At 39.1% G+C, this 26,653-nt stretch overlaps 1 protein-coding gene across 1 annotated transcript in view; it reads right to left on the bottom strand.

Annotated features, from left to right (window-relative positions):
- Positions 1 to 302: 302 nt before the first annotated feature.
- The window catches only part of LOC126252355 (uncharacterized), a 265,551-nt gene continuing 239,200 nt past the window's right edge, over positions 303 to 26,653 (bottom strand). Inside the window, exons 4-6 of the mRNA XM_049953246.1 lie at positions 22,311 to 22,475; positions 7,237 to 7,331; positions 303 to 1,466 (exon numbers count right to left, since the gene is read on the bottom strand). Of these exons, the coding sequence (XP_049809203.1) occupies positions 1,023 to 1,466; positions 7,237 to 7,331; positions 22,311 to 22,475 (704 nt within the window). The 3' untranslated portion in view covers positions 303 to 1,022. The remainder of the gene's footprint in view (positions 1,467 to 7,236; positions 7,332 to 22,310; positions 22,476 to 26,653) is intronic.

Genomic DNA, 26,653 nt, shown 5'->3' with positions numbered 1-26,653 from the left:
ATATTGCGAAGATATTGTCCTCTTCATTCTTTTGACTGTTATTGTATTTGTTCTGCCAGAACACAGATAACTGATATCAATTTTATGTTATGCCTTATCAAATGTAGTGAACAGTTACTTTATAGAAGGAAAGCTGCTATTACAGGAAGACTTTCCATGTATGCTGTATTAAATTTTGTACTCAATAATGTTGGGAAGGAACAAAATGACAACTTCCAGCACCGTATAAAGAGAAATAATGTGGTGTGTCAACAAAAAAAAAAAAAAAAAAAAAAATAAATAAAAAAAAAAATATTGTTACAAGTGTTAGTATTACAGAAATTATCAGTTGATTATGATAAGACCACAAGTACTAAAATAATGCTCCACAACATTTTCTCACACATGAGCCTTTTGCTTTTAAACATAATGAATGGATGATTTTTATCCTCCAGGAGCTAATATCAGCCCCTAACATTTACTCAGAACTGCCACTTCTTACAGTTTCCTTTTTAGTAATATTTTATCTGAACTTTTATTTATTTAAGGGCTACAAATATAACTGAATGGAAAACAATACACTGAAGAAATGCGTCTCATATATATGCTACAATATTTTTCTGGAATAGTTAAATTAGAAAATATTTGTATGTATAATCATGAAAAGATAAGCTTGGCATGAAGAAAACAATTTAACGTATTCAGCATGTTGCAGTTTTACAGAAATGTAAAAACACTGACAAAAATAAAATGTCTTTTTACTCCTAGACCAATGTCACACATAGAATGGGAAATGCGCTAATACTGAAAATTTATGTGGATGTTGACATGCAAAAACTTTGCTTACATTACAGAAAATTTAAATTTGTCATTACAAAATTTATCATTTCACATCTATCACTGTTAAGTCATCACATTTGTTCAAAATCAGTTAAGACGTCTCAAAAGTGTAACACAGCTTGCTAAGCACATTAGTGTCTTCAGCGACAGTTTTCCTTATTGTGTGTAAATAAATTCTGCTTTTTTGCATAATATTGATTAACTCACACTGCTGTGCTATGTGTTTGGATGCGGACTGTCTTTTTAACACTTCCATTTCTTGAAAATGTTGGTGAGTGTCCACTAAACCCTGGATTTTGAATTCCCATTCCATCTTGTTTGGGCCTTGGCTTCTTCAGACTTGACCTCAGTGGGCTCCTTGGTCCCGAACCTATGGTGGAACCATTGGATGAAGTTGTGGTCACTGATTGCACACTACCATTACTGGCAATTGGTGGTGACTGAGAATATGGTTTTCCACTTGCATCTGTCATTGAAATTGGTGCTCTATTTCGACTTTCACGGAAGCCTGGGTTGTTAAAAGTAGTGGCAGCATCCCCTCTAGGATCCTGATTAGTCATTGTTGGGTCACCTCCAGCTCTTCGTGTGAAGATCATATCATACAGAGCTAGCACAAACAGAGTGAAGTCTAGCACGATTGTAACAATCTGCAACAAAACAAAAAACATCTCAGTTATCAACAGCATTTTATTCAAAACACTGGGATGTACTTCACTACTTAAAGAACTTTCTTCCATTGTTATATATATGAGTTGTTATATCTATTAAAGACAAAACACAAGTTTAAGAACATCGAGATAAGTTGATTTCATAGTAACTAGCTCATAGAAGTATGTGCTCTTGAACTAATACTGATAAAAAAAGCCATTTACTTTTCATTGTAACTGTAAATTTGAACTGTTTATGTGATGTTTGGATTCCTTACTAAGCTATCTGTCAGACAGCAGCAAGCAGTTAATAGTCTGTGGTGATTTCAGTGTAGATTTTCTAAAGGATTATGACAGGAAAAGTGATCTGGAAACCTTATATGAATCCTAAAACTAAATCTCAGTAATTAACTTCCCAACACAGGCAGATAAAGGAATTAGGATTCTAAATGATAATGTTTTCTTTGATGAAACTCAAAGCAAGGATATAACTGTAGACCCAGCAGCAAATGCTCATTCTGATTATGATGCACAGTTAGGGTAAATGATATAGTACCTTGCAGTAGATACTCCTCAGTGGAAATCACTTAGAATAATTAATGACTCCATAACAAATGTTTTTAAGAATAATTTAAAAGAGATGATCTGGAATGTCATTTATAATGAAAAAAATATTGACATAAAATTTAATCTCTTCCAAGATAATGGAGTACAGAAAGCACCAAAATTATAGGAATTTAAAAGTGGCTGCATGCACCACAACGTCCCCATGGCACACAGTCAGCTCTTTAAAAAATAAAGTTTTGCTCTCATTTGTTTAGTTTTTGTGACTTTTTAGTTCCTTAAGTTGCCTAACCTACAAAAGCTTTACAGTTGCTTATCTTTTGGATACAGAGAGTTTAGTTATTGTTTGCTGTTATTTTGGCCGTAATATTGTTTACAATAGAGTAATTGTGTGCATGAGTTTGTTATTGTGTGCATGAGTTTCTTATTCCACTTGAAAGCAATGGGAAGAATTAAGAAGTTTGTTGTTAAACAGTTTTATGGAAATCTGTTCACCCAACAGATTAACTCTGCCAATACCAAAATACAGCATGATACAACAGTTGAATCAGCTGCAAGTACTCCGCAAGTGCTTTGAAGCTAAAACTGAAATATTGGGACAATGAGCTTGATAATATTAATGCTTGTAATGTAGAGACAACAACTACTGATCCAGGTTGTGTTATATCTGAACTAATGAATAAAACTTTGCAGTGTAAGGAATGTGGCAATAGATGTGATGGTAGTTGAGGGGATACATGCTAGAAGAGATCATGCATCAAAATTAAGAATTGTGTGCAATTTTTTGTGATTTAAATGAATGTGGTTATAGGTGTGGCATAACTAAACAGAGAGTGTATAACACAAATATTAAACTTGCTTATGCTATGAGGTGTATAGGCAACGGGTACAGAAGTGCACAAATTTTCTGTGCTCTTATGAGCTTTCCTCCCCCTACAAGGTTTGACAGGACAATAAAATTATTCTACAGACTTTAGAAGAAGTAGCAAGTGATAGTATGAAAAATGCTGTTCAGAAAAGTGTAGACATGAATGATAGCAATACATGTATGTCTGCAGCACTGGATGCATCCTGGCAATGAAGAGGCCATGGTTTAAATGATGTAGTGGCAGCTACCTCCTTGGACAATGGTAAAGCCACTGAAGTGAAATGTATTACCAAGTACTGTCATGGCTGTACTACTGGAACTGAAAGTCATAAATGTTTGATTAATTTTAGTGATTATAGTGGAGGCATGGAATCAGAAGGAGTTGTGAAGATATGTCACAGTTCAGTGGAGAAATATGGTATGATGTATACATCTTACCTAGGAGATGGAAACTGAAAAGGGTACCAAAAAGTTTGGAATCCAGACCTTATGCTGACACAAAAAATTGAAAAAAAAAAAAAGGGAATGTGTTGGACATGACCAGAAAAGGTTAGATACAAGATTGAAGAACTTGAAGAGGAATCTGAAGGGAAAGGAATTAGCTGATGGTAAGTACATTAGTGGATGTGGTTAGCTTACAGATGAAGAAATAGGTTGCAGGATTATTATGGAAAAGTCATAAGACAAAATAAAAATGACCTCGAGGGAATGAAAAAGGCAGTATAGTCTACCTAAATCCTCCACAGATAACAACCCATGTCACGCACTCCACCCACCAGGCAGTGATTCATGGTGTGGCTAACAGAGGGTTGTTACTCAAGGTGAGGCCTACAACCATAAACGTTCTCTGCCATTTTCTATAATGGAAGTTATAAAACCTGAATATAGGGATCTTAGTGACACAAGATTATTAGAGAAATGTTTACATGGCAGAGTTCAAAATCCAAATGAAAGTTTCTACAATTCTTTATGGGAACAAATACCAAAAACTATTCAAGTAGGACTTTGAAAATAGGTGTGCTAGATGCTGTTCTATGTTTCAGTCAAGGTGCAGTGTTGATGCTTAATGTCATGGAAATGATGGGAGTGCCAGGTGGACTAAATATGCATAGAGCTCTAATAGCCACTGACCAAAGGAGACTCTTCAAAGCAGAAAAATCGATGTTGGAAGCCACCTAAGAAGCAAGCATAAGAAGAAGAAGTGTGAATAAGAGAAGGGAGAAATAACAACACAGGGAACAGGATGAATATGGACCTGGAATACATTAGTGCCATCTAAATTTAATAGAAAAAGCAAGTGTTAACTTTTTAACTTTAATATGAGTTTCCCGGAAGTTAAATTTTTTCATGTTCTGGTATACTTTGGATAAAACATATTGAAGTTAGAGAGCTGAAAATTTGTATGCTGTCTTAAAACATGCTTAACTTAAAAGTAGATTATGTTTGTGACTTAACTTTGAAAATAAAATGCTTCTTTGAAGAAAAACCTGAATTCATTTACAAAATTTTTGATAATCATACTTAAGATTTCTTTTTACTGCCATCTATGACAGCACCATCTTTTCTGTAGTCTGCTTTAAAGATAATAGTGTGAAGAACTTACAGGAAAAAAATAAACCTTCTACATTGTTTGTGTTTTGAGTAATGTGTACCTATGATGTACATAAATAATTATCATGGTTTATTTCACTTGCAACAAAATAATACAATTAAAAAGAAAGTGTGAGAGTGAAAGCTGTGGTTCATATGTAAAAATGTTCCCAAAAGATGTCTTAAAAGATGATAAGCATTATATGGGATTACAAATCTTATTCTTTGAGTTACCCTGTTTAGAAAACTGACAATTTTTTTCAGGTTTCCCCTGGTATTCACAGACCAGTCCCCTTAAGGCTGTATGGAATATAATGAAATGATAGACAGGACTACCAGCCAACGAACACAATAACATCACTATTAACTTAAATGAAAGGCAATAAATGAGGAGTCATAGATACCAAATGTTTTTAAAAATCATTTCTTAAATACATAGGCAAACACAGGGACAAAATTTTCAAGAGAAAAAGCACAGAAGTATGTTGAAAAAGCAGCTCTCATAAAATTCAATCATATGAATGTATCAGAAACGTCTCCCTTTGATATTAAGAAAATAATATATACCCTGAAAAATGAAAGCTCATAAGGATTTAGTACTCTGTTTCCAATAGAATACTAAAGCCCAGTCTCATCTGCAATATGTAATGCAACACTCACTCAAGGCATTTTTCCAGAGAGGTTGAAATATGCCATTGTTAAACACCCCTACAAGAAAGGTGATGGGAGAGATGTCAATAACTATTGCCCTGTTCCACTGCTGACATCATTTTCCATAGTTTTTGAGAAGGTGATGTATTCTAGAAAAGTATCCCACCTGAGCAACAATATTATCCTCAGTAAATCACAGTTTGGATTTCAGAAGAGTTTATATGCTGATAGTGCCATTTACTCATTCGCCCAACAGATTTTACAAGCCTTATATAATAAAATAACACCAGTTGGTATTTTCTGTGACCTATCTAAGGCATTTGAACCACAATGTCACATTAAATTAATTGAGATTTTATGGGACTGATGATATAGCCAACCAGTGGGTAATGTCATATTGAACCAAAAGAATGCAGCAAGTTGTACTTAGTAATTCAACAAATGTAATCAGGGGAGATTTCTCTGATTTGGGGGGGGGGGGGGGGGGAATCACGTATGTGTTCTCTAAGGCTCAGTCTTAGGCCCACCATTGTTTCTCATATATGTAGCACCTGTGTTCTCCACAAGTGACTTATCATCTGGCATCCCTCTCCCACCCACCTTTTCCCTTGTACACTTTTACTGTATCAGTTTTTGCTGCTACTTGTGATACTGACTGTATACAAATCTTGCACTTGGTCACCCCTGTTACCCCTGCTACCAATTGTGTTACATCATTTAGAGAAATTGTGCAAATGTGGTGACTGTGGTGTCCCTTTCAGTTTGATGTCCCAAATGATGGCTTATGTTGCTTGGACCTTAAACTGGCCCTGCATATATGTAAATGATCTGTCTAATATAGCCTACAACAAGCAGAAGAAGCTAATTTTTAGGTGAGATTAATACTGTAATCAGTCAATGCATATGTAGAGCAACAGAAGAAGTGATAAACACTGAATAGTTCTCTGTGAATGATCTCCCTCTAATTTTTAAAAAGACAGAACATACTCAATTCTGCACATCTAGAGGTACCACACCAGTGATAAATGTAACAAACAGTGACAAAATAATAAACAGAGCTGAAACTTCAATAATTTTACATGTCCATATTAATAATAAAAGCATATTTTGGAACTCCTAAAACAGCTTTGTTTTGTGGAATAGACAAATTAAGTGAATTAACATATTTTACATATTCTCATTCAATAACATCTATGGAATAATGTTTTGGAACATCTCAGCTTTAAGAAAATAAACCTTCATTGCTCAAAAAATGAGATCTAAGAACAATACATGGTGCTCATCCATTATCATCTTGTGTTCCTCTGTTCCAGGAGCTGCACATTCTGAATACTGCTACACAGTATCTTTATTCCGTCATGACATTTGTTGTAAATAACCCACTGCAGTTCAAAAGGCACAATGATGTACATAATTACACTGCCAGAAGCGAAAAATGACATTTATTACTCCACATTAAGGGGTGCACAACACTGCAGCTAAAATTTTTGATCACTTAATTCAGTGAGATTAAATGACTAACAGACAGGACAATAAAATTTTAAGGGAGAGGAAAAGCTGACCACCTTATAAATGTTCAGCATGTAGCCATCACTGCTGACATTTATTGTCAAGAACTGAGACATCTTGCAGATGCAATTCAAGAACAATGACCAGAAAGACTTTGTGAAGTGATACTACTCCATGGTAATGACCACCCACATTCTGTTAGACAGACAAAAAATACTATACAGGAGTTGGATTGGGAAGTCATTCTGCACCCACCTTATTCACCTGATCTTGCACCCTCAGATTTGCACCTTTCCTGTTCTCTATTGAACAACCTTCAAAGGACTTCCTTTTTTGATGACAATGCACTCTGAACATGGATCAACAAGTTCTTCACCTCAAAACTGTGTGATATCTTCAGTCGCATAACCAAAAAGTTACCCCAGAGTTGTCAGACTGTTGTAAATAGTGATGTCTCTGTTTTTATTTGTTAAACTTGTGGCAAAATGCTACAAATTTATACACTCACTGAATAATAAAGAATTACAGTGGGCTGTGCTGATTTATACATTCATGCATAAGTACAGAAGTCAAAGAAATAATACAGACCTGTATGTAAAATGACTCCCCCCTGGTGACCCTGAAGCTGTCTTTGCGGTCTGTTTGCAGGGCAAACAGTCCGGCAGCAGCAATCGCCAGAAGTGCTGAAAAATAAGATTTATTTTCCTGTAACAATTCTTTCATATTTTGATGAATTTTATTATTTCTTACATATGGGTTTATTCTGTGCAGAGCTTCCATCTAAATTCCTCATCATGTTGGAATGCATATTATCTTTATATTACTATGTAACACTGCCAGCAAATAAAATTTTGCCTGGAAATTTGTTAAAACGAGTTTTGTCTCCACGTTCATACATGATGAAGAATGCAGTCGTCACTGAAATACAGGCTTCACAATTAGTTATACAAAACTGAGTTTTTCGTGGCAATTTATTGATACATTGCCTGTTGGCTTTCGCCTCAGGATCTTCAGCCAATGTAAATTGAACGATTTTTCTGGTATTTTGCCTGGACAAGAGGGTGGCATTGTAGAAATGATGGTGGCAGACTGGAGTTGAGCCTGTGACCAAAGAATATATACCTGTCACTTCAATGTCTGAGACTTTTTCATTGCTCTTTACAGCTGTGGTTCTTCTCTTAAATCTGCTTTGGTCATTCACTGCAGCAAGAGAATCCAGGCTCATTTTACCTTTAGGATTTCTTGTTCACAAACATGACAATAGTTTTAACAGGAAAGGAGGAAGCTTCAAGGTAAATGGATCCTGGATTCCCATGCTACAGCAAATGACTAATTGTAGGTAACAAGGCGAGAACAACAGTGTCAATTATCAGGGAAAAGTTCTCATATAGCCTACTGGCATGATAGGAACCTATAATATTTTGCCTGTAGATTCTATTCCAGTCTGCCACCAAGAACGAAGGATGAACCTTTGGCAATGCAAGTCACTTGTGATGGTGAAAGATCAGAAGAACTGTTCAATATTGGCCGCAGATCCTGAGACAAAACCCAACAGGTAGTGTAAAAGTGCTATCAGCTATCAAAGGTAACGGAATGATATAAAGGTATGTTGGCCTACAGAGTGAAATTTTTAGGGGCGTAATAAATGTTCCAAGTGAACAAAACCAGAATAATAATAATTCTATATTTATCAAAGTGGTAAATGTACAAATATGACAGAACTGTGAACTCACTGAGTTTACATTACGCATACCAGTTGGCATTTCAAGTGCAGTGGCTTGGCAAAATGGCAACAAAGCATCTGTTGGGCTATGCGAGAAGTCTATGTGTTACAACAGTGCAGCAGGCGTGTGATAACAGACGATCTGGAGACAATCAATTCAAAATACAGCAAACTTGAGAGGAAGTATCAAGAGCTGGATTTGAAATATAACGCACTCTCTCGGGAACACCATCTGTCACAAGAAAACGTTACGGTTACCGGTTATTCCGCGCAGAAAACGTGGCGTGTGCCGAGCAAAACGTGCAAATAATTCCAGCATGTAATTACAGCCCCAGTGATAGCGCTGACAAACAAACTTTCAGCACTAGACGTTGACCATGATAATAAAACCAGAGCAGGAAAACAGAAAAACAATGAAAACACTCCCGAAAAAATATCAAAAATGAACTTCCCGACGCAAAAATGCGCCAAAGGTCTCCTAATGTACACCGATAGTCATGGAAAAAACCTCTGCCCACGCTTACGTGAGAGTATGCATTCAAAACATTCGGTTTTGGCGAAAGTAAAGTCTAGTCCAAGTTAAATGCAGTGCTGGAAAATACTGCAACAGATGCAAGCTAACTATAAAAAGACGATCACGCCGTGCTTATTGGCGGCGGAAACGATGTATATGCAAGCGAAAGCAAGACTGCCCTGCTATGTTTCCGAAACATGTTGCCAAAATTGTTTATTATAAACGTTGTTGTCACCACAACTGTTCCAGTGTGACATGATCTGCCAATATGGTCGTGTGTAGACGAAGAAGTGACGTTGTACAATTCTGAGCTAAAAAAATAGTGTGACAAATTTAACTACGTACAATTGGTAGGCCTTAGTGAAATGAACCATGATGGTCTCGCAGACCATGCCTACACCTAAATAGAAAAGGAAAGCCATGTAAAAGGAAGTTTCTTAGTTAAGTGAACTATTCGACAAACCTAGCAAAGAAGAGGATCCTATTGCCCTAGATTACAAACAAAAAGTTCTTTTTGCAATGCAGGGTCACCACACCAGTGTCTAGGGAAGTAGTATTTCCAGCATCAATAGCAAAAGTAGTGCAAACATCAACAGTAGATCTGACAGCAGCAGCAGCACCTGGACCCATGTTAAGAAACACTAAGAACAGGACACCCTCACAGAAAGACAAAAATTTTTGATAACCAGAGGAAGGGAAAAACCAGTATAATAAGTAGAGCAATAGATTCAAAGAAATTCAATTTAAAAATACTGCATCAAAATGTTCAATTTACATCCAACAAATCGGGAGATTTAGAAGTGTTATTAGCTGCTAAAGCGTCCAACATTTTCATAATGACTGAGCTTGGTTTAAAGGAGAATGAATTAAAGGTCTTCAATCTAATGGGGCATAAAAACGTAGGATATTATTGCAGAACTGTACATACAAGTGTGGGATTAGCAATATTTGTAGACAGCAAAGTAGAGGATTTGCAGTCCACAGATCACAAACTGTACAGAATTTTGCTTTGCATCAGCAGCAGTATAAATAAACTTCATGGAGGAAAAATGTCTTGTAAGAGGAATATACCAATCACCTAGCTCATAAATTGAAAGTTTTTTACTGGAAAATGATGTGCTACTGTATAAAGTCACAAAGTAATAAACTTATGTAATAATAGCTGGTGAGTTAAATATGCTTAAAGCCAGTGGCTACACAAAAAGTTTTCAAGACATTATAAGGACATAACAATCTCCAGTTTCATGTAACAAATCCAACAAGACATGCAGAAACATCTAGCTCATTAATAGACCATGTCCTGTAAAATATACCTACAGACAGACAAAAAGTTCAGGTTATAAATACTATTGTTGTAGACCATTTTGGACAAAAATTAAGCTCACATAAAAACTGAGGAAAATGTAGTGGCTGAATTTAGACAAACTAATTTTAGAAATCTGAGCAAACAAGAATTTTTGCTAAAAGAAGAAAAGTGGGATGATATGTACATAGAGAATAGTGTAGGAAAGAGCTGGGAATCTTCTGTGTTGTATTAAGACACCATATAGATACAGCTTGTCCTAAAATATGTAGAACTATTAGGGGTAAACCAAACAAAAAAAGTGTTCACCACAGAAATTAAAAAAGCAAGAGATGAACTGACTGAACTCTTTGAAACATATCATGAGGCATATAAGTGTAGGAAGAAAGCGTACATAAGAGAGCAAAGGCCAGCCACCAAAGATCTGAAATACACTCTTCTTCTAACATCTCTAAAATAGTCTGGAATTATACAATTGAAAGCAGAAAAGAATCACATGCCTTGAAAGATACAAACATAGCATCGACAAGGGAAGGGAAAGAAGTGACCGATTCACAACAAGTGTGCAATACTTTTAGCCAGCACTATTATATAGCTATAGTGGAGAAACTTCTAAAACAAGACACATCAGTACCAAAAAGTATGCATAGTCCCAAAAAGGTGGCCGAGAGTTTATAACTCCTCCCTACAAATGAATCTGAAGTTTTTTTAAAAAATTGGAGAACTAAAAAATAAAAATGCAGTAGTCTGGATGGCATCCCAGCAAAAACGGTCAAACACTGTGCTAGTCTTGTTGAGCCTCTAGCATTCCTGGTAAATTTAATAATGAAGCAAAGAGTATTCACAAAATGTTTAAAGACGAGTAAAGTTGTGCCAGTATTCAAAGGAGAGGATAAAGGAGACCCCAGAAACTATAGGCCCATAACAATCACACCTGTTCTGTCTAAAATAGTAGAAGCAGTGATTGAAGATGGATTTAGAAACTGCATAGAGAAGCATAACATCTTAAATGAGGCACAACATGGATTTAGGAAGGGAAGATCCACCAAGACTTCAATGACAAACTTCATAACACACCTCAGTGAGGCAATGGACCACCAAAAGAAAGTATCCAGTGTCTATTTAGATCTTTCAAAAGCTTTTGATTGTCTCTAGCATAAAACTCTTCTACAGAAACTGGACTGCTATGGCATAAGAGGGAAAGCTGCTGATATTATAAAAACCTTTGTTGAAAATGGACAACAGTGTGTTTAAATAAAACATAAATCTGGAAATACAGAGAGAAATGTCTACTCTGGTTTCCTGCAGGTAAAATATGGAGCAGCTCAGGGTTCAGTACTAGGACCTCTAGTCTTTATCTTTATAAATGATATGCCCACTGCTGTAAATGAAAAAGTGATCATGTATGCTGATGACACAACTGTACTAGTATGCAGTGACTCAGTGAAGGAGTTGGAGAAATGAGCCAGTGAGAACTTGCAAGTGACAGAAAGGTATTTTACAGAAAATAACTTATTGATCAACAGGAAGAAAACTATGTGTAAAAAATTCGAAATAAACGGAACCAACAGAGCAGAGGAATTTAATCTGGGTATTGGGAATGTACACTTAGACTCAATGGACTGTAACGGATTTCTGGGTATAGACATGGACAAATTTCTGACGTGGGAAAACCACATTGACAGGATCTGTTCCAAAAAAAGTACAAATATATTTTAATTAAAAATGTGCTATATGATGGACACAGAAACCTTGCTTAAAATGTACTATGGACTTATTTTCCCACACATATTGTAATGTATCTCAATAAAGGGTGGTGCAGCAGATGTACATGTATAAAGAATCCTAAAACTTCAAAAGAAAGCCATTAGATGCATAGCTAAACTAAGGCGTCAGGAATCCTGCAAAAACAAATTCAAGGAATTAAAAACATTAATTGTACAAGTTTGTACATACATGAGGCAATACTTCTTCTAGTGCTAAATTGTACAGCACCTCTAAGCAGAGATTTTCATGACCACAACAGAAGAAAGAAAGAAAATAACCACAGCTGTGGCAAAAGATTGAAAATGACAGACAGGGACCCTACAACTGCAGGGAACTTATTTTATAAGAGACTACCATCTAGCATTAAGAGCTTAAAGGAGCTGAGCACCTTCAAAAGAAAACTCAAGGAACACCTCATCTCTGAATGCTGGTATGAGGTGAAATTGTACTTGTTGGCAAATCCATGCTAAGTTGGAATGTCAAATTTTCCTGAAAGTATGAAAAGGAAAACAAATTGTCGTGCTGAAGAGATGTAGTGTTACAATAATGTATAAATATCCTAATATTTCTATGCAGTCAGTTTAACGTAGATGAACTAAAAAATTAGTCTTCTGTTATTCTAAATGTAGTATTTATTATTATTAGCAGTATGACAATAAAGAAAAAAAACAATTAGACTGTAGACTTTCTCTACGTGTGCTAGACTGTTGCGTAATTCAACACAGGCTATCATATATCACTCAGTAAAAATATTATTAGTAAACATTACTAAAGAATTATTTCATGTATAAAATGACAAATTTCCAAGAATTTGTTTATTTCTGTATACATTTGCAACATTACATCTTTAAAATCACTGTAAAACTGATCAATGGACAAAAAATAAACTATAACTATGTATCCAAAGCGCTGTGCATTGGTATCAACAGTTTAGCGACACTAGTTGCCCCTATAAACAGAAACGTTCCAGTTGTCCAAGTGTGCCAGATGAAAACGTGAGAGAAGTTTCACAAGCAATGCCAAAAAATCAATTGCTCATGCAATGCATGAACTTGGAATATCACAGAAAACAGTGTGGAAGATTTTGTGTCTGTAGCTGCATTTCAAACCATACCATTTACAGCAGATTCAACAATTACAACCAAAAGATTATGGCTGGTGCCTCCAATTTTGAATCACAATGCAGGAAGCGCTTTAGGATGAACATTTCCCCTCCAAGCTAATATTCAGTAATGAAGCAACCTTCCACCCATCTGGGAAGATTAATTACCACAATGTGAGAGTGTGCGGCACTTAACATCCTCATCAAATTGTGGCGCATGAATGAGAGTTGCTGAACGTTAATGTTTTCCGTGCAGTGTCACAGACAAAGCTGTGTGGGCAATTTTTCTTTTGTGAAAAGACTGTGATCGGAACCGCTTACCTTGATATGTTGCAGTTGTGCTTGTTTCCACAACTACCAGCTGATTCTGAGAATTTCATCTTACAAAAAACTGTTATAAGCATCTCTGGTTGGAACATTACTGTTCATTGCTACCTAAACTAAGAACTTTGGAATCACTGGACTGGACTTAGTTATGAAGATGATGTGGCTCTGCTCCCTTGGTCCTGAGGTCACCTAATCTAATGCTTTGTGACTTTCTCCACTTGGGATAGATTTAGGATTAAGAACCCTGTTTACGTACCCTCCTGCCACAACCACTTGAACATCTCAGAGTCAGCATCAATGCTATTGTTGTAACAGCCAGGAAGTTGCTGTATTAGGTACTGTTGTGTGACCACAGAGACACTCTTAAAACATTTGTAGAGTGCAAAATGCAAACATCATGAGTTTATGGTTCTGTTCATGCCTCAATCATATTTTTGCATGTAATACTTTGGAAAATATGGAACTTTGGAAACAAATGAATCATGTGAAGTAGACCTGTATTTACCACTTTATTAAATGTGAGTTCTGTAAAATTTTGACAAACTGGTTCTATGTAGTAATGTCTCACAAGTATCCTGATGAAACAGCACTGAAGAATGTGTTGCAATATATACTGAGGTGACAAAAGTTAAAGGACAGCGATAAGCATAAATGCAGATGGTGGTAGTATTACATACACAAGGTATAAAAGTGCAGTGTACTGGTGGAGCTATCATTTGTACTCAGTTGATTCATCGTGGCCACACGAAGGGGATTAACAGACTTTGAACAGGGAATGGTAGTTGGTGCTAGATGCATGGGGCGTTCCACTTCAGAAATCATTAGGGAATTCAATATTCCAAGATCCACAGAGTCAGGAGTTTGCTGAGAATACCAAATTTTAGGCATTAGCTTCACCACATACAATGCACTGGTCGACACTGTACTTAACGACTGAGAGCAGCGGCGTTCGTGTAGACTTGTCAGTGCTAAAAGACAAGCAACACTGCATGAAATAACTGCAGAAATCAATGTGGGATATACAAAAAATGTATTCATTAGGTCAGTGCGACGAAATATGGCATTAATGGGCTATGGCAGTAGACAACGAACGCGAGTGCCTTTGCTAACAGCACAACATCGCCTACAGCGTCTTTCCTGGGCTTGTGACCATATTGGTTGGTTGCTAGACGACTGGAAACCTGTGGCCTGTTCATATGAGTCCCAATTTCAGTTGGTAAGAGCTGTTTGAGTGCGAAAGTCATGGACCCAAGTTATCAACAATACATTGTCCAAGCTGGTGGTGACTCTACAATAGTGTGGCTTGTGTTTACATTGAATGGACTGGGTTCTCTGGTCCAGCTGGAATTTTTATGGATGACGACACACAATGCCACCTGGCCATACTTGTTTGCAATTGGTTTGAAGAACATTATGGACAATTCGGGTGAATGAATTGGCCACCCAGATCGCCCAACGTGAGTCCCATCAAATATGTATGAGACATAATCGAGAGGTCGTTCATGCACAAAAAACTGCACCAGCAACACTTCCGTAATTATGGACGGCTATAGTGGCAGCATGGCTCAGTATTTCCGCAGGGAACAACCAACAGCTTGTTGCATTTATGCCACATCAAGCTGCTTCTCTATACCAGGCAAAAGAAGGTCCTACACGATATTAGGTGGTATCTCATCACCTTTGTCACCTCAGTGTATTGTATACTGAAGAAAATGTAAAGTGCATCCATGAATTATGAAAACTTCTAACATTTTTATCACAAAATTGAAATGTTTCTCAATTAAAAACTACCTTTGTTCTTCTTAACAATTTTGAGCAATAACACTATGAAATATTATTCTGACCTAAAACCTCTAATAAATATTCACACTTGTTAAACAGAATGGAACTGGAAATGTTAGTAGTGGATGTGTGTACATGCATACTCTGAAGAAATGTGGTTCCATTCGTAAAATAAAGGAAAGGCAACCATCTTCTTTAGTGAGCTGATATGTAGCACACAGACATACATATCAGAACACATTGTTAACTAGCCTTTTAGTCCTGGCTCTTCTTCTGGCAGAAAGTACACATTAACCCCCCCCCCCCCCCCCCCGCCAAATGCACACTACTGCAGCTGTGGTGACGGCTATACTAGCTGGCATTCGGATGTTTGTGTTGTTGTGCACGAATGTGTGTACTTTCTAACGGAAGAAGTGCCAGGTCTTGAAAGCTAGTTAATACTTTGTTCTGTTACGTGTGTGTAGATGCCGTACATCAGTCTGCTTCCTGAGAGACAATCTCCACTCCTTCCAAATTAATGATATAAGTGTAGACCAGATATGGCTTGAATTCAGAGAAATAGTATCGGCAGCAACTGAGAGATTTATACCAAATAAATTAACAAACGACGGAGCTGATCCTCCGTGGTACACAAAACGGGTCAGATCAGTGTTGCAGAAACAACAAAACAAACATGTCAAAGTTAAACAGACGCAAAATCCCCAAGACTGGCGATGTTTTACAGAAGCACGAAATTTAGCGCGGACTTCAATGCGAGATGCTTATAACAGTTTCCACAACGAAACTTTGTCTCGAAACTTGGCAGAAAATCCAAAGAGATTCTGGTCGTATGTGAATTATGTTAGCGACAATAAACAATCAATGCCTTCTCTGCGCGATAGCAATGGAGATATTATCGAAGACAGTGCTGCCAAAGCAGAATTACTAAACACAGCCTTCCGAAATGCCTTCACAAAAGAAGACGAAGTAAATATTCCAGAATTCGAGAACAGCTGCCAACATGAGTAACGTAGAAGTAAATATCCTCGGAGTAGTGAAGCAACTTAAATCACTTAATAGAAGCAAGTCTTCTGGTCCAGACTGTGTACCAATTAGGTTCCTTTCAGAGTATGCTGATGCATTAGCTCCATACTTGACTATCATATCAACTGTTCGCTCGACGAAAGATCCGTACCCAGAGACTGGAAAGTTGCACAGGTCACACCGATATTCAAGAAAGGTAGTAGGAGTAATCTACTTAATTAAAGGACCAAATCATTAACGTCGATATACAGCAGGATTCTGGAATATATATGGTGTTCGAACATTATCAATTACCTCGAAGAAAACGGTCTATTGACACGCAGTCAACATGTGTTTAGAAAACATCGTTCATGTGAAACGCAACTAGCCGGCCGCTGTGGCCTAGCGGTTCTAGGCGCTTCAGTCCAGAACCGCGCTGCTGCTACGGTCGCAGGTTCGAATCCTGCCTCGGGCATGGATGTATTTGATATCCTTAGGTTAGTTAGGTTTAAGTAGTTCTAGGTCTAGGGGACTGATGACCTCAGATTTTAAGTTCCATAGTGCTTAGAGCCATTTGAACTTGAAACACCACAAGCTCTTTATTCGCATGAAGTGTTGAGTGCTATTGACGAGGGATTTCAGATCGATTCCGTATTTCTGGATTTCCAGAATGCTTTTGAGACTGTACCACAGAAGAGGCTTATAGTGAAACTGCGTGCTTATGGAATATCGTCTGTTATGTGACTGGATTAATGACTTCCTGTCAGAGAGGTCACAGTTCGTAGTAACTGACGGAAAGTCATCGAGTAAAACAGAAGCGATTTCTGGCGTTCCCCGAGGTAGTGTTGTAGTCCCTTTGCTGTTCCTTATCTATATAAACGATTTGGGAGACAATCTGAGCAGCCGTCTTAGTTTGTTTGCAAATGACGCTGTCGTTTATCGACTAATAAAGTCATAAAAAGATCAAAACAAACTGCAAAACGATTTAGGAAAGATATCTGAATGGTGCGAAAATTGGCAGTTGACCCTAAATAACGAAAAGTGTGAGGTCATCCACATGAGTGCTAAAAGGAATTCGTTAAGCTTCGGTTACACGATACGTCAGTCTAATCCAAAAGCCGTAAATTCAACTAAATACCTAGGTATTACAATTACGAACAACTGAAGTGGGAAGGAACACATAGAAAACTTTGTGAGGAAGGCTAACCAAAGACTGCGTTTTATTGGCAGGACACTTAGAAAATGTAACAGATCTACTAAGGAGACAATACGCTTGTCCGTCCTCTTTTAGAAGCCTGCTGCGCGATGTGGGATCCTTACCAGATAGGACTAGCGGAGTACATCGAAAAGGTTCAAAGAACCGCAGCACATTCTGCGTTATTGCGAAATATGGGAGAGGGTGTCACTGAAATGATAGAGGATTTGGGCTGGACGTCATGAAAATAAGTGTTTTTCGTTCCAATGGAATCTTCTCACGAAATTCCAGCCACCAACTTTCTCCTCCGAATGCTAATATATTTTGTTGACACCGACCTACATAGGGAGAAACGATCACCACAACAAAATAAGGGAAATCAGGCCTCTTACGGAAAAATATAGGTGTTCGTTCTTTCCGCGCGCTGTACGAGATTGAAATTATAGAGAACTGTGAAGGTGGTTCGATGAACCGTCTGCCAGGCACTTAAATGTGATTTGCAGAGTATCCATGTAGATGTAGATGTAGATTTAAAGGTGAATGGTTGCCTTTACTTTATTTTGCATGTTGTTACATTCAGGAATTTCTATTACTCTTATACAAATCCGACTCCAGTTGTTCATAAAAAAAGCAATTTTATTTTCAAATTGAGCAGTATGATAGCAAGCTCATATACCGGATTATTTTTATAAGACGTTAGCTGTTTAGTTACATGTTTCACATGACACTTGACTGAGGTACTGTAAAGCAGTGAAGGAAATTAATTTAATTGTTATTAAATTAATTTGTGTTTAAATGTGGTTGTTCCTGATTTTTCACACATGAATTCAAATAATGAAAAAATTACTTTACCAATAGAAGTACTGCTCTGTAGTTATTTTGTATTAAACACGCAACAAGTTTACGAACAATTGTTTAATGAAGTTGAAGGAATTGCTCTAGTATCATTTTCAGCTCACTTTCAACTTTCACTACGCTTCTTGCAAGGCATGTTGTGTCATTGGGCAAATGATCAAAGAGTTTTATAGCACATTATGCATACCTTTATGAGCTTAAGTTAGTTAATTACTTGCATATACCAGCATCATAATTGTGATCTCTCTCCATGATGTGGCATGTGTAACTTGTTTACATGTGAAAAATGGGAACATACTGACATTTATACGATTGTATTTTATGTCACTCTTTCATATGGTGGCAGTCTCCTCCTTCAACCCACTCTCACATATTTGAATGTGTATGATTTAACCTGAGTTCTATGTTAAGCTGACAGAAAAATCTCAGTACCAAAAAACAATTAATGTAGAGAATTGAAATTTTTGCGAATACATTTGTCTAGATAACATATTTAAGTGTTTAATATTTTGAGATTACAGGTTAATGTAAGCACGAGATAAGCCCTTGCAAATGTGAAATGCTGGTACTTTAATAGCCGGCATAACTGCCAGAATGTTGAATGCTAGCTTGCAAGAGTGCTTGCATTGTGTTTTACAGGTGCCAGATTTCAGTTTGTGGGACAGAGTTCCATGTATGTTTGCCCTTGAGCGACTAGTACATGGATGGTTAATTCTGTTTGTTGATGATGCTGGAATTGTCGTGCGATGATGTCCCACATGTTCCCGAATGGAGACAGATCTGGTGACCAAGCAGGCCCAGGAAACATTTTGACACTCCATAGAGCATGGTGGCTTAAACAGTGGTATTTAGGTGAGCGTTATACTGTTGGAAATCACCCCCTCGAATACTGTCCATGAATGACAGCACAAGAGATCGAATCAACAGATTGAAGTACAGATTTGCAGTCAGGGTGCATGGGATGACCACGAGGGTGCTGCTGTTGTCATATGATATCACACTCCAGACCATAACTCCAGATGTAGGTCCGATGTGTCTAGCACACAAACTGGTTGGTTGCTGGCCCACACGTGGCCTTTTCTAACCAACACACGGCCGTCCTGAGTAGGCCACAGGAGAAGGTAAAACACTCTCTTTAGATTCACAAGTAGATAAAATGCCCTCTATAGATTTACAAGTAGAGTTTGGGGGACATTTCAGCAGCGCTTCAGGTATCAGTGCCAGGGCACAGTGATCAAGCACAAGACTGGCGTCTTGTCTGTTCTGGTTTGAATCTCACTGCTACCACGTTTTTCAAATTTTATTTTATTTCTCGCAATGTTAAATTATTAATTTCAGAACTCGAATATATTTAGACAGTTCCATTTTTGTATATAAAATTGATGTATTCAGTTTAGTTATGACTAGTACCCTTATACGTCCAATGGCTATAGGTGATGGTAAAAAGGCTAGTATAAGAGGAAATTTAATATGAAAGTGTATGAAAAGAGCTGGATCTGTGGATGTGAGGTTCACAACGCACTTTTTTCCTTCGCATGCGTGTGGTACAGGGTGATTGAAGATGTGGGACATATTAATGGATTATTAAAAAAAGCATAGTGGAAATAGTAAACATATAAATAATATAATTGATCTTAGTGTATTAAGTAAAGCTAATATCACAAAAACATTAAGTCGTGCTTATTGTGACGATATAGTGAAATAGAATCTGTTTATTTTTGTAATATTGTAGCAGACTGGCAAAATTTTACATGAGCCCCCTCCGGAATTCGAGAAAATAGAAATTCCTAGAGTGAACATCTTTTTCGACCTTGAAGCTTCACTTTTCTTCTCTGACTTTTTCTCGTCCACACACAAATCACAGATAATCACTTCTACAGCATGGAATTGCTATGTTCTTCAGGATTAAAATCGCTCTGCCATGTAAAACTGATCGTAATCTGATCAGGCCACCACAATGCTTTTTACGCAAAGAGATAAACAACTGTGCGATTAAGTCTTCAGGAAAGTGAAGGGGAGTGTCCTGGTAGGAATTGGATGGGGGGTGTTGGCCGGATATATTGAAGCCTTATTTATATTTCACTGCATGAGAGTCGTCGGAGTATACTGGGGATGGAGCCCACGAGAAATAACGGTCCCCAAAACGAATTTGTGATGACGCAGTAGTCGTCTTGTCCACTATATTTTGCGGACACTTGGCTCCGTGCAACGCCCGCAGGAAATCGTGCCCACTAATGGTCTTAACTTTGTCGTGTGCTATAGAGAGCTTGCATGTATTGAAATGTGCAGTTAAGAATTATTAAACTCGTCTGAGATAGTTGCTCGCTCCTCGCCAGAGATGGCTGCTAACACTCACAATACCTGCTGTCAAACTGCCTATTGGCTTCTGTCTCGGGTTCTTCGGCCGACGTTCATCTAATGATTTTTCTGACGTTCCGCCAGCACGAGTGGCTGGCATTGTCAAAGCTTCACCCTCCATTGCCGGTGGTGAACTGGAGCCGAGCTCGCGGGCGCAGGCTATATGTACCTGGCGCGCCAACGTCCGAGGGCTTCTCCGCGGTCATTTCCGGTGCGGTTCTCCTCTTGCTACCTGCGACGGTCGTTCGCTGCAGTACGGGAAGCCAGGATCCGTTGACCTTAAGGCTTTCCTCTTTCTTGTTCAAACTGTTCGCGTGTTTTTGTATTTCTACAGCTTCTCTGAACAAGCGCGTGTGATAGTGCTTGTTCAGAGAAGCTGTAGAAATACAAAAACACGCGAACAGTTTGAACAAGAAAGAGGAAAGCCTTAAGGTCAACGGATCCTGGCTTCCCGTACTGCAGCGAACGACCGTCGCAGGTAGCAAGAGGAGAACCGCACCGGAAATGACCGCGGAGAAGCCCTCGGACGTTGGCGCGCCAGGTACATATAGCCTGCGCCCGCGAGCTCGGCTCCAGTTCACCACCGGCAATGGAGGGTGAAGCTTTGACAATGCCAGCCACTCGTGCTGGCGAAACGTCAGAAAAATCATTAGATGAACGTCGGCCGAAGAACCCGAGACAGAAGCCAATAGGCAGTTTGTCAACAAGTGGCCACGAAAGCCTCAACAATTTTGTAATACCTGCTGTGTCACATGTTGCTTTGAAAGCGCCACAGTCTGTCTTTCTCTTGGGTCTGCGAATTTGTGATGGTCTCTGCATTCCTGGGTATTGGCCAGGTCCTTCCAGCAGCTGGATGATGGCTACACCAGGAAGTGACAAACGATTGGACACTATTCTACCACATTTACATAAAGGTGCACATCAATATTGACTGTCCCTGGCTCAAGGAAATGACGAATCTTTCGTCAACAACATGATGGACTGTCAATCCCAAGTTATGTAGTGATTATTAAAGCCGCAAGTTTCCCGTCATTCTCTGCAATGTTATAGCTGAATCACGGACATTATTGGTAGAGACATATGAAAACTCTGTAATGAACTGAAATCTTTAGTCCCAGATTCCAGAAGGGCGTATCAGTGTCCCTTTATGCTGCCCCCCCCCCCCCCCCTCTCCTTCTTGTCCGCAGCTCATGGTCTAGAACCTATCGTTGCTGCCTTTGGATTATGGGATCAAATGGTTCAAATGGCTCTGAGCACTATGGGACTTAACTTCTGAGGTCATCAGTACCCTAGAACTTAGAACTACTTAAACCTAACTAACCTAAGGACATCACACATACCCATGCCCGAGGCAGGATTCGAATATGCGACCGTAGCAGTCGCGCGGTTCCAGACTGTAGCATCTAGAACTGCTCGACCATCCCAGGATCGATTGTCAGCCACGTCGGGGATTTTCTTCACCTGGGGACTGGGTGTTTTTGTTGTTCTCATAATTTCTTCATCTTTAGGTAAAAGTGGAGAGACTGGACAGTGAAACGATTGGGAATTTGTACAGACGCTGATAACCACACAATTGAACACCCCACAAACCAAATACCGTCATCATCATTATCACCCCCTCTCTCTTTCCCTTTGTGGGCAATTTAGGATACGGTACACGGTATCCGTGCCGAATATCACCCTTGATATCTAATGTAACGAAAAATGAGAGTACGTGAGATTAGGATTACTTACTGGCAAGGAGAGCGAGCGCCAGTTTGGCGATGACGACGGCGCTGTAGGGCATGCAGATCTGGTCCTTGGACGCCACCATCGCCATCTGCAGCACGCTCATCACGCAGAAGACGCCCAGCGACGCCACGCCGATTGCGGCCACCACCCCCGCGAAGTATACAGCATCTGCGAACACGTATTCTCAACATCACCACCAGAAATGATATAGGTGACACAGAAAACAAACTTACATACAGTATTCCAGAGAACTGACGGCTTTCCACACGCTTCTAGACGCTTATGAGAGTCCTGCAATGAGAAAACGCTATACTCCAGATTCCGGCGGGCGGAAGGAGGGGGCCCAGAAGCACCCACTCCGGACGCCTCTCGCCGCCCCACTGTCCTAGCGGACATCTGTGGCTCGCTAGGAATAATTCGTAAACTATTTTATTGTTACTGAATTGTGTTTGTATGATGTTAAACTTTGCAGAAGGTCAAGTTCTACGCTAGATCAGTTTTTGATTTTGTTTTCTACTTGCCGCTTCTTTCGCCTTTCACAACGTTTGTTAATGTGTAAAATGCTGAGTTATTTAAGTTTAGGATTCGGCTTAGAACTACGCCACTGACCATTAAAATTGCTACAAGAAGAAATGCAGATGATAAACGGGTATTCATTGGACAAATATATTATACTAGAACTGACATGTGATTACATTTTCACGCAATTTGGGTGCATAGATCCTGAGAAATCAGTACCCAGAACAACCACCTCTGTGCGTTCACCGCGATGTCGCCAAACACGGATGCGACCATTATGATGCTGTTAACAGAACCTGGATTCATCCGAAAAAATGACGTTTTGCCATTGGTGCACCAAGGTTCGTCGTTGAGTACACCATCGCAGGCGCTCCTGCCTGTGATGCAGCGTCAAGGGTAATCGCAGCCGTGGCTTCCGAGCTGATAGTCCATGCTGCTGCAAACGTCGTCGATCTGTTCGTGCAGATGTTGTCTTGCAAACGTCCCCATCTGTTGACTCAGGGATCAACACGTGGCTGCACGATCCATTACAGCCATGCGGATAAGATGCCTGTCTTCTCGACTGCTAGTGATACGAGGCCGTTGGGATCCAGCACGGCGTTCCGTATTACCCTCCTGAACCCACCGATTCCATATTCTGCTAACAGTCATTGGATCTCGACCAACGCGAGCAGCGATGTCGCTATACGACAAACAGCAATCGCGATAGGCTACAATCCGACCTTTATGAAAGTCGGAAACGTGATAGTACGCATTTCTCCTCCTTACACGAGGCATCACAACAACGTTTCACCAGGCAAGGCCGGTCAACTGCTGTTTGTGTATGAGAAATCGGTTGGAAACTTTCCTCATGTCAGCACGTTGTAGGTATCGCCACCGACGCCAACCTTGTGTGAATGCTCTGAAAAGCTAATCATTTGCATATCACAGCATCTTCTTCCTGTCGGTTAAATTTCGCGTCTGTAGCACGTCATCTTCGTGGTGCAGCAAATTTTAACGGCCAGTGGTGTATAATGCGCTGCAATTATCATACTCTCAGTATTTGTCTTGCACAACATAGCTGTCAGCGCATCGGCCGAGGACTCTGAAACGCATGACACTGTATTTGTAGGAGAAGAGCCTACAAAGAAATTCCTGTGCTTACAGAAAATGAAGCTAATAGGAATCACAGTACAATGCGGGTGGCATTCATTAAGAACTTATTTCCACAAAAACTGTTAAAATTGGAATAAATTTACAAAATGATCGTTTGAAAACGCGATTTTTTGTGTCTTTTAATTGTAGTTCACCAATTTCTCTCTCTACCTTGTGTACTACCATTCCTATTTCACGTTCTGCGAGCAATTACTGTCTTTTATTACTTGTGTTCTGGAGGCACCCAGTCTTTTGAGAAATCTGTATTTCATAACGAGAATATTACCTGCTTTTTTTAAATTTATGGAACAAGAGTCTGGCGTTGCAGCTTCTGTAACAGAATGCTGGTTTGTATTTTGCACAATTGCCTTTAATTATACACGCGATTTATTGGTGTCACAGGTAAGTTACATTATCATTCTTTCGAGTTCAGCGCAAACATTTTCTTATTTGTCCTCATTTTTATTGCCATCATCCAAGAGAACAACACTTTCATTTGAAATTACAGTCATTTCCTTATTTACTGACGTCGAGAATGAACTGCAACCTTCAGTGTTATTTAAGTCCATCAGAACTAGGCCATAACGAATAATATTCTGAACTACATTTTAAGCAGTAAATTAGTCAAAAAAGAATCCGAGTGTACGGTATTAAAACCGCCGAATATGTCTTCGAGATGGAAATTCGCATCATTATCGTAGTGGTTGTAAATAGGAATAAATTGTGCTTTCAGGGATGAGTAAATACCCAGATCATCAACACTAGTTGGAAACGAGACCGAGTGTAGACTGGGGTGTCTGTGGATTCATTTCAGGGCGTACAGACAGACAGTCTTCCGAAGTACTTTTGAGCACGTTTTCCGGAAACTATCTTGAGCAGCTAGTTCGCCTGCCAACACGCAGTGGAAGTATCTTAGTCCGTGTAGCTACAAACAGGCCGGACCTTGTCGATGGCGTCAATATGGAGACGGGGATAGCGATATGATGTCATCATATGGAATATGGTTACGGAAGTTAATAAATCAGTCAAGAACGTTAGAAGAGTGTTTCCGCTAGAAAGAGCAGGTAAGCAGTTGTTAGCGTCTCACTTAGACAATGAACTGACATCATTTAGTTCCAGTATGACGGACATAGGGGGATTGTGGGCAAAGTTTAAACAGATTATATATCGCGCTCTGGTCAAGTATGTGCCTAGTAAGTGAATTAAGGACAGAAAAGACGCACCGTGGCTTAACAACGAAATTCGGAAAAGGCTGAGGAAGCAAAGGTTGCTGCAGTCGGCTCAAAAGATAACTCGCAAATGACGGCAGAAAAAGGTTGACAGAGATTCGCGCGTCTGTGAAAAGATCAATGCGAGAATCACACAGCTACCACCGTCATACCTTAGCAAAAGATCTGGCCGCGGACTGAGAAAATTCTAGTCCTTTGTAAAATCGCTAAGCGCGTCTAAAACTTCCATCTAGTTACTCGTTGACCAGTCTGATGTGGCAATCGGAAACAGCAAACTAAACGCCAAGTTTTAAATCTCGCGTTTAAGAACTCGTTCACGCAGGAAAATCGTATAAACCATATCGTCGTTTAACCATCGCACGGAGTGTCGTGTGGATGAAATAGTAATAAGCACCCCTGTCGTCGAGAAACAACTGAAGATTCGGATGGAATCCTATACGGCTTTGGCCTCCTACGTAGCTTGCATTTACATATTGCTAATCTCTCACACAGCGCAAAGTCCCAAGTGACTGAAAGAAAGCGCAGGTAACTCTTTTGTATATGAAGGGTAAAAGAATTGAACCGCAAAATTACAGACCAGTATCCATAACATCGGTTTACTGCAGAATATGTGAACGTATTCTAGTTTCGAATATGGCAAATTTTCTAGAGACCGAAAGGCACAGTTTTAGAAAGCATCGCTCGTCCGAAACTCAACTTGTCCTTTTTGACACGATACATCGCGAACTACGGATGAAGGGCAACAAGCAGACTCCGTATTTCTAAATTTCCGAGAAGTATTTATAACACGGTGCCCCTCTGTAGATTGTTGACGAAGGTGCGAGGATATGCAGTGGGTTTCCAGATATGCGAGTGGTTTGAAGACTTCTTAAGTAGTATAGCTCATTATGTTGGCCTCGACGGCAGGTGTTCATGAGAGAGAAGGTTATCATCAGGAATGCCTCAGGTAAGTATGATAGGACCGCTGTTGTTTTCTATATACATAAATGAACTGACGGGCTGAGTGTTTGTTTGCTGTTAATGATTTGGTATACGGGAAGGTGTCGAGGTTGAGTTACTGTAAGTGGATGCAAGATGACTTAAAGAAAATTTCTAGTTGGTGTGAAGCTCCAAATCTAGAAAAATGTAAGTTAAGCGGATTAGCTGTAAAAACAAACCCATAATGTTCAGGTAGAGCATTAATAATTTCCTGCTTGACACAGTCACGTCATTTAAATATATGGGGGTAACGTTGCAAAGCAATATGGAATGGTACTAGCATGTGAGGATTGTGATAGGGAAGTCTAATGATCGATTTCGGTTTTTTTGGGAGAATTTTAGGCAAGTGTGGTTATCTGTAAAGGAGACGTAATGGGACGCTAGTGAGACCTATTCTTGACTATTGCTTGATGTTTGGTATCCGCACCGAGTCAAATTAAAGGAAGAGATCGAAGCTATTCAAAGGCTAGTTGCTGGACTTGTTAC

This window comes from Schistocerca nitens, chromosome 4 (assembly GCF_023898315.1).
Source record: "Schistocerca nitens isolate TAMUIC-IGC-003100 chromosome 4, iqSchNite1.1, whole genome shotgun sequence".
Lineage (NCBI taxonomy): Eukaryota > Metazoa > Arthropoda > Insecta > Orthoptera > Acrididae > Schistocerca > Schistocerca nitens.
The sequence above is the reverse complement of the archived record's forward strand: the minus strand, read 5'-3'. Positions and strand labels throughout refer to the sequence as shown.